General features: G+C 36.6%; 1 protein-coding gene across 17 annotated transcripts in view; it reads left to right on the top strand.

Annotated features, from left to right (window-relative positions):
• Nucleotides 1–19,976, top strand: part of HDAC9 (histone deacetylase 9) — a 491,400-nt gene that overhangs the window by 396,633 nt on the left and 74,791 nt on the right. For all 17 annotated transcript variants that reach the window (XR_007505862.1, XM_049799074.1, XM_049799072.1 and 14 more), the window contains 2 exons: nucleotides 682–801; nucleotides 1,115–1,212. Coding sequence is in view for 16 of the 17 variants with exons in the window: in XM_049799074.1 (XP_049655031.1) it covers nucleotides 682–801; nucleotides 1,115–1,212 (218 nt within the window). In the remaining variant the exon portion in view is untranslated. The remainder of the gene's footprint in view (nucleotides 1–681; nucleotides 802–1,114; nucleotides 1,213–19,976) is intronic.

Here is a 19,976-nt window from a genome sequence, read left to right as displayed (position 1 = left end):
CCTTCCCGCATCTGGCATCTCTTTTGATGTGGATCTAACTGCTGAGGGACTGCTAACTGAACTGAATGTTTCAAGAAAGCCAATTTACTCAGCTGGTCGCAGAGCCTTTGACCTCAATAGTGGAACTTGGCAAATCAATGAATACACTTATGTTTAGTGTTCTGTCAAGAATTGTGAAAAAGCTCTGTAAACCATAGATCCTTCTGCAAAATACTAGTTTGTAGTTTAAACATTAGTCTTTCTTCAGAGGCCAATGAGGCTAGTTAATTAAGCCTGAGGGGTTATGAACTGTTGGCAGTTAATAAGTCATAAAATTCCTCCATAAAACAGGATGCTAGATTCCATCACTGAGGCAAGGAGTACAAAGAGCCGGTGTATAAATATCTAATTGTACAAAAGGACTGGGATTTCTCAATGACTGCTCATCTGGAGTCTCCAGGGCATGCTCGCTATGGTTTCCTGATTTTTAGAAGCCAGTTTAAAAAATGAGTGCATTAAAGAGTAATTTGCCTGAAAGTTCAGGAAGTATGGGGTGGTGAAGGGAGGGGGAAAGGGAAAGACAAAAGGAGGGCAAGGGAGAGGGAGAGAAACAGAGGGGGGGTGGTAAAAGAAAGCAGAACTGAGCTCTCTACACTGAGTTGGACATTATTACATTTGTCATCTGTTTTCTTTCTCCTTTAGGATGTTCACCATGGCAACGGTACACAGCAGGCTTTTTACGCTGACCCCAGCATCCTGTATGTTTCCCTCCATCGCTATGATGAAGGCAACTTCTTCCCCGGCAGTGGAGCCCCAAATGAGGTTAGGTTTATTTCTTTAGAGCCCCATTTTTATTTGTATCTTTCAGGTAATTGCATTGCATGATTACCCCTAATTTTCTTGTCCTTCTCTGGTTCTTTAAATTACACCAGATTACCAAATTGTCCACTGGGAGCAGGGGACCAGTGGAGAACAAGTGCATAACCCAGAGCAGTCCTTGTCAAACAAGGCTGGGCTGATCTGACATGTTGTTTGATGTTTGTTTCTAAAGCACATTTGAGAATTCCTCCCCCCCCTTTTCCTCCTCTTTTTTCCTCCTCTTCACTCCTTTTGGCATTTTATTCCTATTTTTCAGGTTGGAAGTGGCCCTGGTGAAGGGTATAACATAAATATTGCTTGGACAGGTGGCTTGGATCCTCCTATGGGCGATGTTGAGTATCTCACAGCATTCAGGTTGGTACCTTTTTCTTTTACAGTTATGAAAACTGGTTGTAGAACATAAGCACATGAATAAGAGCTAATGTAATCTTGAAAGACAGGAGAATGACCCATGGTGAAACTAACTTAATCCTAGTATCCCAGTATACAAAAGCTTAGTAAATAATAAAAATGGATAATTTAATTGTTGTGATCATCCACTCAGAATTGACAAAAAAAGAAGTCTAATGGTTTAATCAGTCACTCATTTAATCATTATTATATCATGCCAGTAAAATGACTTTGAGCTTGCTCACTTCTCTACCTACAAAATTTAAATGTAAGCATTTATACCAGGCAGAAGAAAATTACTGTTCACATCCACACTGACTGCAGTTGCATGCAAGTAGAGCAGACAGAAAGCAATATGAAGTATGGTCTGAATCCACCGTTCTTCATTCACTTAAAAGTCTCATCGTGATGCTCACAGATTTGACCAATTGGATTTTACTATGAATGGCAGTGAAGCGTTATTTACTTAAAATCAAATAATTGTAAAATGTCTCAGTAAGAATGATAGGAAATGTTGCATGCTGTATTTCTCTTTGCTTTCAATAGCTCATTCTAAATGAAATTTTATTCTTTCATAGGTGATGCATCATAATCATTAGTCTTATTTTCATGGGACCAGAGGAGATAAAAACAGTTTAAAACACGCTCTTTTAGACTTTCAGTAGTCCTGTCTTACATACACAATTTCCTTTAATTGTAAAGCAGTCCAGTGGAAGAGTTTAGTGGGCACTCACCTCTCAAGATTGGGCAAATGCTACGTGTTCGAAAAGATGTTTCATTTAGTGGAAACTGATATGCAAGAAAGGCAATGAGACAACTAATGTGTATCTCCAATCACTTTCAAGACTTCTAGTTTCAAGTAGTGCATTTACCTTACATAGCTTTTGACTATATTCTATTGAAAATACATCACAAAAAGTATAAAACTAATTTTTTTTTTCTTCTGAAGCACTCCTATGCAGTCCATGAAATAATACACAGAGGACCTGTTAAACAACACACCTGAATTCAAAGTCTAAGCCTTAGACACAGAAATAGCATTACACATTCACAATATCACACTGTTATTGTGGAAAGGGTTTTGATTTTATTTACAACATTTGCCTGTATTTAAAGAGTCTAAACAAGTAGTCAGTGGCAAGCTCCAAATTTTCTACACCTCGGTATTGCCTCAAGCTCTTTCCAAGATCTGTCTTATTCTTTGACGAGATTTTACAGAAGTTAGGGGACTGGATGGTTCAAATCACTAGTATTAGTGTCTGATACTAATATATCTGGTATGATCACCCCAAAATTCTTGGTTTGGATCTGACCTGTTCCAATAATGATATAGGTAATGTGGCCATCTAATGCTGTGGAGAATGGTGGTCCCAGCTTATTGAACAGAAGACTCAGATAACTGAGACTGCAACCATAATTGGTACCCCTGCTATCCTGACAACAAAATCCTGGGCTTAATCCTACCTTTTCAAATGTGTACTTTGCAGTTCTAGTTTAAGGCACATTAGTAAATAGTTTGGAGCAGCTAATATTGCTGCTGTACCTATTGCTCTGCTTCAGAGTTAGAAGGAATTTCAATCTCTGTGCCTGAGCAAAGCAGCACTATTCAGGAAAATAAAATTCATGTAAGCCACTACACACTGACTAATCATTTACAGACATACCACTAAAATAAATGTGTAATTATATGATTTTTTTAATGCAGATAAATTCAAAGTAAAATTTGGGGTCTTCCTTAGAAGAATTGCTGATGGTGCAAAATTTAATGCTGCTGTTTTAAATGCATCCATTTAACCTTGAGATTAATGTTGTGATTAATGTGAAGGTTATACATTGTGTTACATAGTTAATTGCCTTTTTTTTTAAGAAATATAATGCTGTTGACTGATTACAATAGATACTGCTTTTTTCTCTAAAAGAGTAAGAATGACAGGAAATGTTTCCCTACAGCCTAAGCCCCTTTTTGCCTGCACACAGTCTTTGTGTCCTCTGTAGGGCTTATTGATATGGGTTTGGTATGATGGTTTTGAGTGGGGATCAATGAAGCAAACGGCATGGAACTTGGAAGGGCAAATACAAAAATCTGTGCATTATGTAGGATAGACCAAGTAGCTATTTTCTATGGTTCTGATCTGAATGGTAGGTAAATTTACAACTCCTGGTAAAGAGACACTTAATCTGTGGTTCAGAATCTACCCCTGCTATTATGCAAAATGTCACAAATTATGTAGCCTGCGTTCTCAGTTTGGCCAGGACAGAATTGTGAGACAGTATTCAGGAAAGAGAGATCCACAGTTCAGTCCCTTAGCCATAGACAGAAAGGAAGGTACAGTCTTGGAGAAAATCAATAGAAGAGTTGCTAAAAACCCTAAGTCAGCTGTTGTTCTGGGGTTTTGGCCTGTAACATGTCAGTTAAGAAAATAAATAGTGAGTTTTGTAGGTAGGAAAAATGGGCTTGATTTTTATTTCAAATAAATTGATTTTAGAAACAAAGTTACAGAGAAGATCCTAACTAAGGGGTGAGGAAAATGTTGGACATCCTCAATTTTAAGAGAAAAATAAGGGATAAAATTGAGAGATTTTCTCTTTATACCTACTCCCCAGTAGGCAGAGAGGTTATGCAGTATTCAATCCCCAGCGAAGGCAAGAGAGGATGTTGGTGAAGGTCCTCTCCAAAACCAAGGTGTGAATAAATTTGCAGACAGGTGGAGCCTGTTTAGAGAGAAGACAAAGCTTCCTGCTTTCTGGCTGCCTCAAGAGCCTAATCCTTTGAGTTCTTAGGAACTGAGAATTTTGCATTAAAATCATCTAAAGCTCCCTAGGGATTACATATAACCTTCACTTTCTCACCAGCAGAGCCCTAGTTTCTTCATAAAATTGCACCAGGCACATACTTGAAGTGTCAGCAGACATGACACTAGGTAGCTCGTTACTGCTTGATTGACTGTCAAATTTCACAGCAGAGATCCTTCCGAATGATAATGTCCACAGAAATAGAGACCAAGGCTTTTTTCTGCCTCAAGAGTTTTGCCCATAATCAGGTATTATATATGACGATGTATCTGATATCAGGTATAGGTTCTTAGGCCAGAATCTATTTGTAGAACAGTATAAGCATTTACAGGCACATACGTATACATGCAGGTAGCTGAATAGTAGTTATTTTCCATTGCATAAATCACTAGATAAATCTATTTTAAGGTAATCTTGTTGGGACTGAATGAGATTACACCTTATTCTTCCTCCAAACTGTCCAAGAAAATATTTCTATTTCTTCAGGAAAAAGCAACTTTCATGTGTAAAAATGCAGAAAATTTGAAGATGAGTTAGAGGCATAACACAGAATAATCACGTCAAAGGCATGCTGAGTGAGTGGCTCCAGTGGGACTCTAGTGGGAGACAGGAAAAAATACGGTGCTGGTTTGTGTCTGCCATTTTGATCTCAGTGCTATAAGAGGAGTCTTTATTGTATTTTTAAACTAACTCTTTCTAGTGCAAAATCAAATTTAAATGGCTGTAGCTGGTTTGAAAATGAAGACTGCTCTTTCATGTATAAACCAATATGTTTTCCTTTCCATTTCTTTCCCATTTCTACTAAGAAAATATGTTTGCTTATGTTAACTACAAGGAGGTAGTAGAAAATGTAGGAGAGAGAAGTTTCTGTAGAATGGAACAGTACAGTAATCAAATCACTATACCTTTTAATTTTGCCAGAAGAGTTTTGTTTGATGTTTACCATAGTTAAGCAACTGGTCTAGCTACAAAAATCCTTGCAATGATGTCCTTTTTCTAAAGGGTAGTCATCTCTTTCCCTATGATAACAAAAACACACAGCTGTTCCATTATTCTCAAGGCCTGATGTATCTTTCCCTCTAGAGTTTTGTTTCATCATTTACTTCCATCTATTCAAGTTAAATTTGATTTAATCTCTCTGAAAGCAGTAGAATATGGTGGCTATTTTCTAAGAGGATGATTCTACACTCGAGTTTATGAGGATGTAATCCACTCTCTTCTGCCAATAGTTATAGAAAAAATAAGAGCAACGGTCAACTACTACTGTTCAAATAATTATTTTCATAAGCTCCACATTATACCACATGTGGTCAGTAAAGGAGGCAGCAGACAGAGGCTTAGGCTTTCTGTGTTGTACATGCACATATGTATATGTATGTACTTGGAGTTTACAGAGAGATGTGTTTCCATAGAGCAGAATGTAGAAAACGCAGGAGGCAGCGGAAACAAATATGTGTTCAGAGGAGTTAGGGAGAAGCAAGAGAAAGAAGGTGTGCCTGGGGTGTGCCTTTGCACTGCTTTTATTCAACAAAACAGCTGTAAATTTAGCTTAACCAGCCACTATGCTCTGGCTGCTTTGCTCTACTCCAGAGTAGCATAAAACAGCTACAGCATATCAAGGAACCTGGCCATAAAAGCTTTCATAAAATGAAACGTGTGTGTGTGTGTGTTTCTTGGAATGATTAGAAATAGCCCATGACAATATTATCTTTGAGTTCAATTTTTGGTAGTCACATGTATGATTTTAATTTCAGAAGGTGAGCAAATTCAGAAGACATAGGTGACATTAAGGCAGAGTTAAGGATGAACTATATCCACGATTTAATTTAAAATACAGCACAAAATTTATAATTACCCAAAATAATAATTTTAAACAGAGGTAATTCAAAATTAAAATCATATTTGAAACCACATACGTTAAAGTGTAAAAATGAAAGAAAATGAAGGTGTGCAGAAAATCTTCACTCTGTCTTACAGTTCTCAGTGCTTGTTTTGGGAGAAAATAAATATGTTTAAAATTCTGTATTCTAATATCTGATCAAAAATATTAAGAAATATTTATTGTAATCTTGTGGCCTTACAAGGCATAGTTAAGGTTATTTGAGAGATTATGTTGATGTATACCAACACTTTTTTTTTGGTCTTATTTTTTTATTTCCTAATCTGATGACATTTAATTTTGATATTTCAAATGAAAAACTTTGTAAATGTATTTTTGTCGCTTTTCAAATATATTCTTGTTAACTCTGTTTCAGCATAGGTACTATACATTTTTTTGACTTTTTAAGTTATAATTTCATACATAAACCCTAAAAAGACCACTCAGAGAAAGTATGTCTATGTTTTCCTTATGATTTTTTCATATAAGTATACATAAATAGTATATATTTGCATATATTAATTTAATATTCCAGTAAATTTTATAACTTTTTGTTCACTGAGGAATTGGAGATAACAACTTTAATAAGTTTTGTGTATCCTGTTGGTATTGAGTTTCATGGTCGTAAGTATGTGTGTCTGAAAAACAAAAATTCTTTGTTTTAGCTCAAATCACTAGTCTTCCACTTCTGTTAAACATCCATTTGTTCATGTACTGCATGTGTAGATGAAGTGTACATTCTTGCCTATGGATATTTATTATTTTAAATACATTTACATTATCTGCGTTACTTCCTTTCCTATTTTTCTTCTCTCAAAATACAGTATTTCTGGCCTTTTCAATCTCTCTTCATTTAGGAATGTGTCTGGTTGCCAAATCTGCTTAATTGCCCATCTCTGAAGCTCTGCTATTTTCTAGAAATGAGCTAAATACACCACATGAGGGCGAACCATCGATTTATATTATTTTTAATATTATTATGGCTTTCTTTGACATCACTCTTCTGCAATATTGTATAACTGGGTAGAAACCTTGGTTTCTTATAAACATAGAAAAAGAATGTAGGAGACAAAAATCAACATTTTTCCTAGCTGTACCTAACTATTTACAGTGAGTCATAGAACAATGGTATGTTGTGATAATGTTTAATGAATTCCACCAAGAATAGCTTTTGAGAAAAAAAGTTCTTTTAAACGATAATTCGAAATACCCGTAACTTAATGCTATTATTTTTTATGGCTATAATTTCCAGAGGCTGGTGCTGAAGCTATATTATGCTAGACTGGATCTAGAAAATATGCTAAGACTCAGTTTCTGATTCAAGTGTGAAGAGATAAATGGACAAAGGTGTGGGAGACGGAATCAAAAAGCCAAGTTAGCTGCTCAGACTCCTGAGTCAATGAAAGAACTAGAAGCAGACAGAACTAACATCTTCAGAACTTTAATCTATTGCGTTATCAGCCAACTCCATTAACAATGGCCTCAGTCTAGCAAAATGCCATGTTTATCTTTACTAATGGAAATAAATTATTTATTTCTCAATATTTTGCTTTACAATAACTGGTAAAGATTATCCCAGCTATTGTTATCTCTCCTGTCTGTTTGCTGACAGCAATGTGTTCAGCATTTCACTGTGTAAAGAGAAGGCAGAATCTCTAAGTCATGTGTATGACAGGCAGATAATGATTTACCCCAATGTAGATGGACATTATTGAGAGTGCTAACTATCCGCAATCATTCTGCATTGTCATGGGCATAGTACTGCTTTTAGGAAGAGAAATATAGCTGAACAGAACACAGTCATGGAAGCTCTAGGAAATCGATACAGTGGTTTCTGTATGGATGTATATAGTTTGCTTTCAGTCACCCACAGCATTCTGCAGCCATAAGTTATAATTTCAATCAGGTTTTCATTTCTGATTTTGTCCACTGCCAAGTGTCTTTAAAAGGTGAGCATTTCAATCAGAGATGTCTTTCTTTTCCTTTCTGCTGTAGAAAATGTCTTAGGAGAATTCAAAGAAAGGTACACCAAACAGCTATAAAAAGATGACTTAAGAATGACTGAGCAGTTCCTTTTGAAGAATTCTGAAGAAGGTAGAATTTTGCTTGGAATAATATTTTTTAAATCTGCTTAGACTATAAGTTTCATACGTAAATATTCGATATTCCTGAGAATTTGTGGCTTTTGAGGTTTGGGGTTTTTTGAGTGTGGTGAGGGAAGTTTTGTAATAACGGTAAATTTTCATGCTTTTTTTTCTTGTTTCTTGACAAATGTTCTGAGCATTCAGATGATTAGTATCATGGGGATAGGGACAGAGTCCTTAGGAAATGGACAAGCAGAGTTAAAAGCATTTGAAACATTGGTATAAACAGCTTTTCAACATTTTGTTATACTTCAAAGTTCACCATAAAACTAAAACTGGCAACACTGTTTATAACCTGTGACCTCTTGTTCTTCTTACTTGTTTATTTTTATTTGGAAAATCTAACTTCTTCTCACCAAACTACCCTAAATTTTCACCTTTACTGTACCAGGATTTTTAAAACTGTGTATGACGCTCCTTTCATTCACTGAAACTACAGAAATGAAACCTTTCATTACAGAAATTAATTAGTGTCGGCTTACTTTTCTACAGATGCACAGTTTCTTTTATTGACATGGCAGAGTAGGGGGTGGAGGAGAAAGGATAATAAAATATGGCATGTGTCAGGTTTATGTGGTTCAGGTTAAAAACTATTTGATTAAAACCCCAAGCCATACATGGTCTGTAGTTTCAAAGTACTGAAATGTACCTGAGCTCTGTTCCGATATAACTGTTTTCCAATTTTTGTCAAGCCAGAAAGATGAAAGAATAGAGGTGTATGGATAAAGAATTGCCATATTGTCAAACACTTTGATAGAAAGCTGAGAAATATCACCAGAAACATCCTGGAAGAAATTAAACAGCAGCAAGGGTACAGAAGATATTTTTATCCTAAAAGTCAAAATATCTGTGGCATTTTGATGGAGATAAATTTCAGGTCTGAATTAAAAGTCCTACAGCAACACTGAGTGATTGTATAGATGTCCAGCCCCAATTTAAATTTTGTTGCTTTATAATAACTTTTGAGAACTACACTGTAGCCTGTAAAAAATATCCACATGTTCTCTGCTGGAACAGCTCCAGACTGTAACAGAACCACTAGATTGCACCCTGGTGCTTTATGTATTGTTTAATTGTTTTCCTTTGGTGGATATTTTTATTAAAAGCCCATTATCCAGAATCAGACAGAAGTGTTGTTTCAAGAACAGCAGAAACAGAGGCCTTTAGCTACACAGTTCTTATTCATGCTTTCTTTAGCTAGCTTAGCTAATGAGACCTCCACTATTCTTCTTTTAATAATTAAAGAAGAAAAAGAAATGGAAGTTTTTATTTTGCTCCTTTCAAACATAAGCAGGATTGCAAAGAAGTATTGTGAGGTTCTGTGTGTGCTCATGCACCTGTGTCTCAGTGTAGGTTTGTGTGGATACCTCCAGGGCATGCCTGTGCTTATAGATGTTCTCATGCTTTTGCACCAATAACTCCTTGGAGATATTTTTTAATACTAATGATTTTGTGTACCTGTGCTACACTTTGCCCATAAAGTAATTGAATGAAAGGAATAAGTATTTTTTGTAGAAAATATATTCTAGCAAATAAAGCTCCAGTAATTCTGAAGAAAAATAGAAAAATCTGGCAAGAGTCAGATTTTGAAATCCTGAATTATGCTGAATAGCACTGTTCTCAGTGCTGCAAGATCTTATGAGGTTTCTTGTTACTGGATATTTTTGGAGCCCCAACTCTGAGTATTTTATTACTTCTTAAAGTCAGCTTTTAGTCTTGTGGAGAGATGTTTGAAACTATGAAAACATGTATGCCTCAAAAATAGATATCTAATGAAAAAGTTCAGGGAGGTCTATGACTCATGATTATGTGGCATTAGCAGTACTGCATGAGCCACAAGTAATCCCATTAAATCAATGCAGCTTCTTGAAGAATAAGTTGTTACCCAGTGTGAGGGAATCTATCAGACTTCAAATTCCTAGCTGTTAATTGTTTCTTACAGGCAGTATAAGAAAAATGCTCAGTCACAGGGTGACTTACCATGTTTGGCATATTTGTATATTTTTTTCATGCAAATTGGGTCTTCGTCCTGTGATCACATATACTAGGGTCAGGATTTGGAAGTAAATCAATTATTTGTGTCATTAGCTAATGTAGGTCTCAGTTCTGCACACCAGCATAATTTATGGCTAAGATATAGCGTTGCTACTTATACAAAATGGTAGCTTCTTGCAAAAGTCATTGTTAAAAGAGTTTGTGAAAGCAGAGGCTCTTCACCAAGTAAATGTGATGAATCTCATTTTAGATACTGTGACTGAGTTTAACCTAATTAAGCAATCAAATCTTTACGATTATATACAAGCACTTTCATGATTTGTTATGCCATGAAACAAAACCAGCTTTTGAAGTATTTCATTAGCTGATTCATATATTTACCTACCACAAGCATTCTGGACATATCAGGTGTTAAAATAAAGTTATCAAAATTATTAATTTATAAAAAAGTCATGAAAAATGAAACAAAAAAATTACAGCATAGTATAAACCAGGTTGAAAATAGCTATATCTAGGATGCATTTCTCCTGTGTCCTGCATAGGAGTGCACATGCATATCAGATGATATAAGGTGGAGCTGAAGGGAAGATGCAGTTTATTTGGTTCCTTTCTACCTGTCAGTAAACTGATTGGTCTCTGCTGCTTTCTCCCTCCTGTGCAGGGTGTGCATTACTAAGTAGAGATGACTAAAGACAGCAGTTCCAGTAAGTAGCAACTGTCCGTGGTTTTGACATATGATATTCTTCTACAGTGGAACAAAACCAAAGCTATTTGAAAGTTTCCAAGAAAACAACTAAGTGTTTGTTTCAAACCCTTTTGTGACAATGTTCATCTCTAGCCTCACGGTGAGGACATCACTCTAAGAAGCAAAAAAACCTTAAGTGAAAAATCCCATACCTGAATGATTGAAAACAATTTCTTGTTCCCTATTCTTACGAACGAACCCGACCTCATCACATCTGAAGTTAATGCCTTTGCTGTCAGACTATTTGGAATAATTTTCTTCCACTCACTCTTAAAAGAAGCCTCCCTCTGAAAAATATCAAAGTGATGTACATCTACAAAAAGATTATGTTTTAGTAAAAGAGTCCATTTCTCAAAAAAGTTACAGTTCTAATCCTGCATTATTAGGCTGATGGGAGACCGGGGGCTAGTTACCTCCCTATCCAATCCAACCCTCCTACCTCACCAATCAAGATGTTTACAGATTATGAAATTATTGTTGTTAAACCTCTGCAAGTGCTTCAATTCCTGTGTCACTGGGACTTCTCACTCCTCACGCTTTATTAACATCTGCTTCACTGCCTATGTGATGAACTCTCTATGGAAATGGATTCCCCTTGGATCTGAAAATAACAATTTATTATCTGCTCATTTACCTCACTTTGTTCTACAAAGAAAAAGTATTTCAAAAGGTTGCCCATTGTTTTCAATATAATTCTTGTTAGAAACAGCAAGCAAAGCCAGCAAAAGAAATGTAACAGCTTAAAGACCCTGTGATTTCCAACTGATTGAGAAGACTGATTTCATTCTCCCTGTAATATCAGCTGGGCCACTGCTAAGAAGTATTAGCTGCCCCTGAAAGTGAAAACATGCAGTGGATGAGCATTCTTGAGTTAATTTTGACTTGCTCTGTGTCAAGTTAAGTCATTGGCCCCTATGTAAAAAATCACTGAAGAAACCCAGAAATTTTTATGCTGTTTTTTTTGGTCTTGCAAAGTGAATTTAAGAACTTCAAAGTTTTGGAAATACTTTTCCAATAGTACCAAATAGTAGAAATAATTTTTCAATACTGAAAATACTGCCCCCTCCCCTTTTCCTTTCACATTTCTCTCTTGGGGTCATAATTTGATCATTCACCAAATTCTTCACAGTAGCCCTAATTCCCCTTTTCCTCCCACAGCTCTGTCCTATGGCTCTGATCACAAAGTTGCTCCTCATTTGTTCTTCTTCTCAAACTCCTTTGTTTCGAACCAGGCCCTCATTCTTTTTCATCTTCTGATCTACCTGGGATATAAGCTTTTCTCTTCCCTTATTCTTCTATTTAGTAATAAATAAAATTCATCTATTCCCCTCACAAGAGGCTCTTGTCCCTTGTGATACAATCATGTTTCATTGAAAAGAAAAAGTGCCGTTAAGCTCTCTCTCTATCATCTTCTCTCCCTTCTCCATCTCTATCCCCAAGACCATTGAGTGTACAGATTGCTGTCTGTCCTCTGGTTCAGGTCTAGACCTTCTCCAAAATAGCATCTCAGCCTTCTATTCCTCTGAAACCATTCTTGGCATAAACCCCTCCTAGCCCATAGCTCAGAGTCTATATTTCACCCTCAACTTCCTTGGCCTGTATGTCATCCACTTTTATTGACCCTGATGGTCTTTGTCTTGAAAATTCATCCTTCCCTGGCTCCCATGTTCAGTAATCCCTGGCCTCCACTCAACATTTCAAGTAGCTCTTTTAACTTGCCTTTTGGAAGAATCAACATTTTCCTCCTTGAGCTTTCTTCAGTGATTCCATGGCATTCTGCTTTTGGCCTTGGTCCCTCCTCCTCCTCCTTCTTTGTGTCTGTCTAGAGGACAAATCCAATTATTGTTTGTCAGCCAATTACTCCTCTGTTCTAGGTATGTGTCCTCTGTGCATCATGAAAATTTATAGTAACTTTATGATATACTAATTGAGGAAATCTGACTTTAGTTCAAGCTCAACCTTACCAAACTTTTACGCCCAAGCCATTCCTACTGCCACTCTCTATCGGCAAAACCATCTTTCTGTCTGTCAGACAGACAAGTTCTTGTGTTACCTTTGACCTTCTCTGTTGGAAGTCTCAACCCATCAATGTCTAAATTTTGCAAATTCTTTCTGTAGCTTGTCTGTGAAATACAGAATATACTACCATTCCAACCAGATAAAGTGATTTCTAAGCTTTTGCCATTTTATTATTGCAATGTCATTCTCAGAATGCTGCTATGAATTTCATTTTCCAAATCATGATACCAGGTACAGGTTTTCTGCTTTTTCTGGTGATAATGTTTGTACATGCAGGGTATTCTCATAAACAGTTACAAAACTACTTCATTAGCCTCCCTGAAATCGTTTTTTACATTTCCATTTTGCTGTATTGCCTCCCACAAAACTGGACAGTAGTTGAATTCCTATACTGCTAAGATTTCTTCTAATATTCTAGCTTGTACAGCTTCTGCCTGTAGCTCCCCAAGTCCCCACAGAGTATATAGACAGGAGCCATCTTTTTCTTCCTTCTTTGCAGTGTCTTTTATGCAATGGGGTTTTGGCTCATGACAGTACCTCCAACGCATTGTAGTAATGTAAATATGTTTGTTATTATTAAGGATAATAGTAAGATGTAAGGAGTTAAAAGGTTAATTTGGGAGGTGAGTAGTTCCTCTCCCCATCATGTTGCATGAGAGGTACACACCCCCAATACTGGTGACAGTGGCTGCGTGTAAGACATGGGGTCACATGAGCTGGTACACTGGCTGGGACCAAGGCTAGAATCAGGTCGTCTGCTCTGAGGCAAAAGGCAGTGTCTTCCCAGGACTTGAAAGAGGGAGATGGAGGGATTGAATCCTCTAGCCCAGATGAAAGACATGGAGTTCTCTGTCTTTTATGCAAATTTTAATGACTAGAATTTATGTGGGACATGGTGACATGGACCTGTGTTCTGGAACTCTTCTTTGTCAACTGAAACATAAGTATGCTACTGGTAGGATTCAGTCCTTCCCCAAACTGGCGTTGGAAGTGTGATCCACCCTCTGTCCCTGTGTCTCAAGAGCACAGATATCACTCAGTATCACTTCTGCAGCATCTACGATCTCATTAAGCCCATGAGCACACGTATCTTGTTGACATCTGATGAAACATGATGATTATCACCAAAATGTAGGACCTGTTGTACACTGTATCACTTCAAACACAGTGAGGTTATTAAGGCTTAATTACCAAAGAAACAGTATACGTGTTTTGCAAACTTGTGGAATGTCACTTGCAGAAGTTAAGCAAGATATAAGAGTTTCCTAAGTTTCTATTATAGTTTTATTTCCAGCAGTATTCTTTGACAAACTAAATAAATTACTGCATGTATTGGACCTCTGAGGCTTGGGGCAAAGAATGGAAAAATTATTTACAAAAGCTTGAAAATATTTAATCACTAGAGGCAGGGGGCAACTGTGTTTTAATTAGCAGTTCCTCAGGCCATTGGCTGGCTGGAGGCTTTCTCAAACAACCACACAAACGCACTGAATAGCTGTTTGCCAGCCTTAGGGTCAGGCCTGAGATGAAACAGATAAGATAATTGGCTCTAATGAAATCCAGAAGGCCTTGGCTTTCTTGTTTGAGCTTGGATTTGAAAAGTGCGTGTGGAAGTGAGGCTTAATTCAAACCAGTCCTGAACTAGGCCCGTTTTTCAGTGACTTTGATATTGTTTGAAGTTCTGAAAGTGTTCGCCACACCACTAGCCTGCTGGGCTGGGCCTCCCCGGTCACCTTAATTACTGAGCTTTATTGCTGACTTTACTACACAGGAAAGGAGCCATTATATGTTCCATCAACATCAGCTCTCCTCAGATTGGAGGAAAGGGCAGGGTGAAAGGCCACTGTAGGAAGGCAAAAACTTCACTTTGAGGTAGTCAGATCATTTACCCGTGTTAAATTTCACTATGCTATGTGTGTACATTCCTCACAACACAGAAGCCAAATTTCCATATTTTTTTTTTAGCAAGTGATTACTTTTCAAAACATTTTGTTTGTGTCTGATTAGCAGAAGGGGACATTTATTCTTAGAGGTGGAAAGAAGGCAAATTGTAACAAACGCCTAATTAATCATCACAGGGGAAAGAAATCTAGTTAAAATCTGTAATAAAGAGAAATTGTTCTTAATGCTTCTTTGAAGTGGGAATAAGTGAGGAAACCCCTATGGTGTGTTTGCAGACCTGACACCCTACAGAACTGACTCCTTACAGCCAGCCTGATATCTTGAGGGTAACTTGTAATGTGTTCTCCAAAATCAGAAAGGCTCCTGTGAAATACTGTAAGGACAGGCAACAACTGAGGTATTTTAGCAATGTTAGTTGTGAGTTATTCTCTTCATGATAATTACTTTCAGAGTTTGGTCCTAATCTCTTTAGCTGCTCCAGCTGGTGGTGCTGCTGGAAAAAAAAGCTGAACTTGTGTGCATGAATGTGTTTTCAGATATAGACACTCTATATCAAGAGAGACGTCTCTCAGTCTTCAGGATCCAGTGTCTGGGGCCACGGAGGTTCCTGTGAAGACTGCTGTCGGGAAACCTGGGACAGATCCTGCAAATGCTTAAACATGTGGCAGAATATATTTACATGTTAACTCATTATTAAGTCAATCAGGCTACTAGCCTGAGTAAAGTTACACATGTGCATTTATGTTTGCAGGATTGGGCCTCCCGAGACTAATGAAAGTGTATAATATTGGCCGATTTGGGCCAGATCCCATATTACTAACACTAGCACATAATAAAAGAAATATTGATGAATATTACTTTCTAGTGGAACTGAAACTGTGAACTTCAGATCAAGATACACAAAACTTTTCTCCATGAGTTTGGAAGGCAAATTAAAAATGACTGAAAAATCAGTTCTGTTGCTGTCTACTCTATGAGCATTTTATTTTGTTTTTGTTTTTGTTTTGTTTTTTTAAATTTTATTTTATTTGTGTTTTTTTTTCATGTAGCTACTATTTCTGTTTTTCTTAAAAGCTTAAAAATGTCTTGGATTCCTTCACAAAAATTAGAAACGTCACAAAGCTACATTCTGCAGAGTATTCAGCCCTTTCCTTAAGGCAACACTGTTTCACAAAGAAGGCTTCTGTAATTCAAGCTAGTTCCGCCTTATTTTATTTTATAAATAATATATATGCTATAATGCAAATTTTATGTATGTATAGCTGAAGATTTTTTAACACAAAGGACTCCTATTTAAGAAGTCTGAAGGCTTCTTGTTTTTCTTCCCTTTCATATGGCCTGTCATTTTAACATGTTTTATGTTAGTAGAATAGCAAATCGGTTATATGCTTTAAAGAGAAGCAGCAGGTTTCAATATTTTTATCAACACTTTGTGAAATTTTAACCTGTTAAACTCATAGCCAGCATCACAGGGAGCTGGTTATATCTTGATACGTATTTTATTAGCACTAATGAATCTCTCTCTGAGCTGAGAAAATACCTTTTGAAATCATCATAATTCATTACAATTATCAGAAAACAATAATATCCCTTCTAATAGAAAAGGTTGTTTTGTGAGAAAATAGTGGTGTAGATGTCATAGTGTGAGAATGTGAGAGTTCCTATAAGCAATATTTCCAGATGGGCAGATGTTCTGCTCTTTATTAAACAGAAGATTTTGTTTGCTCTCATTTTTTATAACTCAATAATAAGACACAAACTTCCTTTCTGATAGCATGCTTCCTAAGAGGTAGTTTGGGCTAATTAATGTTGTAAATCATAATACTTGTCTGATTGTACTTTCAGCTACATTCACATTTTGTAGAGGCTAATGTGATTTAGAGGAGCGTATATGATGATATAATATTATAGTATAATGGAAAAGATTTATTGACTAGAAGAAGTGAGATTATATAATCTATTAGTGGTTTAATTCATACCTTGCACATATGCCTAATGATCTCGTCAATAGAAGGAATAGGACTATAAAATCTACTGGTGGTTTAATTTGACCTTTGCACATCTGTCTACAAACTTTATAGAGTAAAGTTAAGCTAAGGTGGGTGGTGTTAGTCAAGCAGGGGATAGTGACTGAGGAAGCATTTTATTGCAGGAAAAAATTCCCTGGATGCTTAAACCACTTATTTCCAAGGTTTCCAACAATGTTTTTATGGTAGTACAATGCTTATTACTAAAAAGTGTCTTTTTTTTAATATGGGGAGCTAAGGGCTACACAGTTTCATAATTTCCACCTTACTTACAATTGTTTGTAAATCTGCAGTTTAATAAAAGGAAGTCTAACAAAAATATTCATGAAGTAGCCATTATCTGATAATGGTGTTGTGTTGTGTATTTTCAAACCACTATAGAGACCACACAGCAAATCACTGGCTGAGCCAAGAATAAGTGTTGGACTTCATTACTTTCCTGCATCTTTTAAATGACAGATCTAAAAAAATGACTGTTAGATGTCATCTTTCTATGTGTCTGTCTGCTCTCCTGTTAAAATTTTCAGGTAGAAAATCCACCTGCTCTCCTGTTAAAATTTGAAGGTAGATTTTGATTCTTCTTTTCATTAGTCTTCCTTTGTATCATTTTAGAATGTGTGTAAAGAAGAAGTAAATTGAACCACTTGGGTTCAGTAAGTCACTTTTAGATGCAACGATGGCGACATATATTTTGGCAGCACTGCATTCTGTTGTTCATTACATGTTTTTTTACACGCTTTGATAACAAGAGGGTAACTGGAAGATAAATGCTATAAAGAACATTTAAATGGATGCTGGATGCTTTACCTGTTTATATAATTATAGATTGCTTTCAGGCACCCTTTACCCTGGTAAAGAACAGAGAAAGAGTTAGTAAGGACGCTACCTACCTAAGGTAGCGTGGGTTTTGGCTGTGACTTTTCATTGCTGTACTCAGTAATAACAGTGAGAATAATTCACTCCAGAGAACTTTCATGGAGGATGCCATAGGTATGTAATTCTTTTGACTGAGGAATTCAACTGGGATACATTTCTCATATCATGGCATATGCTATATTCTCATAGATTACTTTTGTGTGATGTGGGAGATCAAAGGATTGTACTCTTATTTCCAGGACTACAATAAACTTGAAAAGAATAAAAGGGAATAATAGTGAATATTGCATAAAACAAATGGGAGCTAATACAATTTGGAGAAAAGAACAATTAGAGGAAAAATGAGGACAGCATGCTTCTTTATTGTTTTTGGTTGTAGTGTGAAGTCTTGCACCTGCTTGTTAACAAGGTCAGATTTAGGATTAAGAAAAAACAGGGAGTGCTTTTAGTTGCATATTTTCTCCTAATAGCTCTGTTTCCTTAATTTAATTCATATGTACAGTATTCCAAAATAACTACAGTGATTGATAGGGCTGTAATAAAACACAGGAAAATACACACAAATTCAATGTTTCTCTAAAAATTTAAAAGACTTCCAATTGCATTCTATTTATTATTGTGCTTAAAACATTTTTAGCAGAAGTGAAATTCTATTCTAACAGTAACATGAACCATTACTTTGAATTTGCAGTCAATCCTATCTTAGATGCTTTAAAAAATGGACTAATAATTCACACATTTTAAGTTAAAAAACAAGTAATTCTTTTATTTAATGGTAGCTATTGTGTAAATGCAGTTCCATACTATTTGTGGCATATTAGGTTGTGTAAGGATTGTGGAATTAACAAAGTGCCAAGTCCTGTATTGCCCATGCTGCTTATAAATACTATTATTCTTAGTAAAATCTAGATAATTACTGTTATAAGTTATTATAACAGTATTAGCTGCCCAGATCAGACTATGATCTTTGCACTGAAAAAGCAGCAATATACAAGCCGTTCACTGAGAGGGAACAGAAGGTTCAGCCTGCTGTGTAGAAACAATTTATATTAGCGCCCTAAAGGAAAATGTGGAAAGCAGCCATACATTTTCAGATCTTAGTTGAAAAATTTGATTATACAGATGTGATTAACTTCCTTATGTCCTTTCTACTTTGAACATGAAGAGAGATGATTTACAGTTGGAAAAAGAAGCTTGAGTTCCTCTGCTCTCTACCCAGGAGACTGGCTCTGCCCCACCTTAATGGATGGAGAATAGCGTTAATGGAAGGCTTCCTAGAATGGTTTCTCTGCTGCAGCTTTTAGTCTGATTGACTCAATAATATTGAAGCTGAGACTTTTGGCTTCTTATTTCACACTAGGTTATGGTTAAAAACTAGCATATAACAAAGATGAATTCAGGGTCAAATTCAGAAATCCAGGCATGTCCCTGCAAGGTAGGCATCTGCATGTGAGCAAGGTGTCTACTTTCCCATTGTGGAGCTCTAGGTGATACAGTCAGCTGAATTGAGAGAGCTGTGTGACTGATCCTTAAGCAGGGATATACATTGGTTGTTTGAATAATTTTCTAGATTTCACTGCCTGTACTGACTATGACCTTGATTCAGTTCTTGAAAACATACAAGTCCAGTGCCACATGAGATGCACTGGAGGAGCTGAGGTTTACTGCTGGGGCTGACAGATATAGCACAGGAGCTGTGGGAGATTGTGCCCTTTTGGGAAGTCAACAGGTGGCCAGGATGCGTCCCCCTGCATCCCAAAAGCTCCTGGATATCTTCATGTAGGTAACAGAACTGAATCCTCTGTCTCCATGAAACATAATGAGAGTTTACACCCTCAGCTCACATATAGACTCCTACAGTACACGGTTAGGTGTCTGCATCTGGATTTGGATGCCATTCCTGGTTAAATTAATCTCTATTCTAGGTAATGGTTATTTACATACTTCTGGGAAAATTCAGTTAACCATGGTTTCATCCATATATGGTTAGGGATATTGTTCTAAGCCGGGGTCTCAGAGTATGCCTGTACTTCTATACCTGCAAAACAAGTGTAGACGTGTTCAATCCATCTTTAAGCTACCTGTGAAATGTCTGAAGAATTCTCATGAACCACCCATGCTAATTGATTTTGCCTTTACTGCACAGTGTCAAAACATAAACACACACACTGTGAGTAGTTTATGTCTGTCTCCAAACTAATCTTTCAGGCTGGAAAGATTTAAAGCTTTAAAGCGGCTAATATGCTGCACTGAGATAAATTACCTTTTCTTAGCAATATAAAATAGCCGGTATAAAACCAAGTCCCTCTGGCAAAATTTTTTCAGTATCCATGCTGACTCATTTTAAA

The sequence above is a fragment of the Accipiter gentilis genome, chromosome 4 (assembly GCF_929443795.1).
Source record: "Accipiter gentilis chromosome 4, bAccGen1.1, whole genome shotgun sequence".
Taxonomy (NCBI): Eukaryota; Metazoa; Chordata; class Aves; order Accipitriformes; family Accipitridae; genus Astur; species Astur gentilis.
This window is presented reverse-complemented; position numbering and strand designations above follow the sequence as displayed.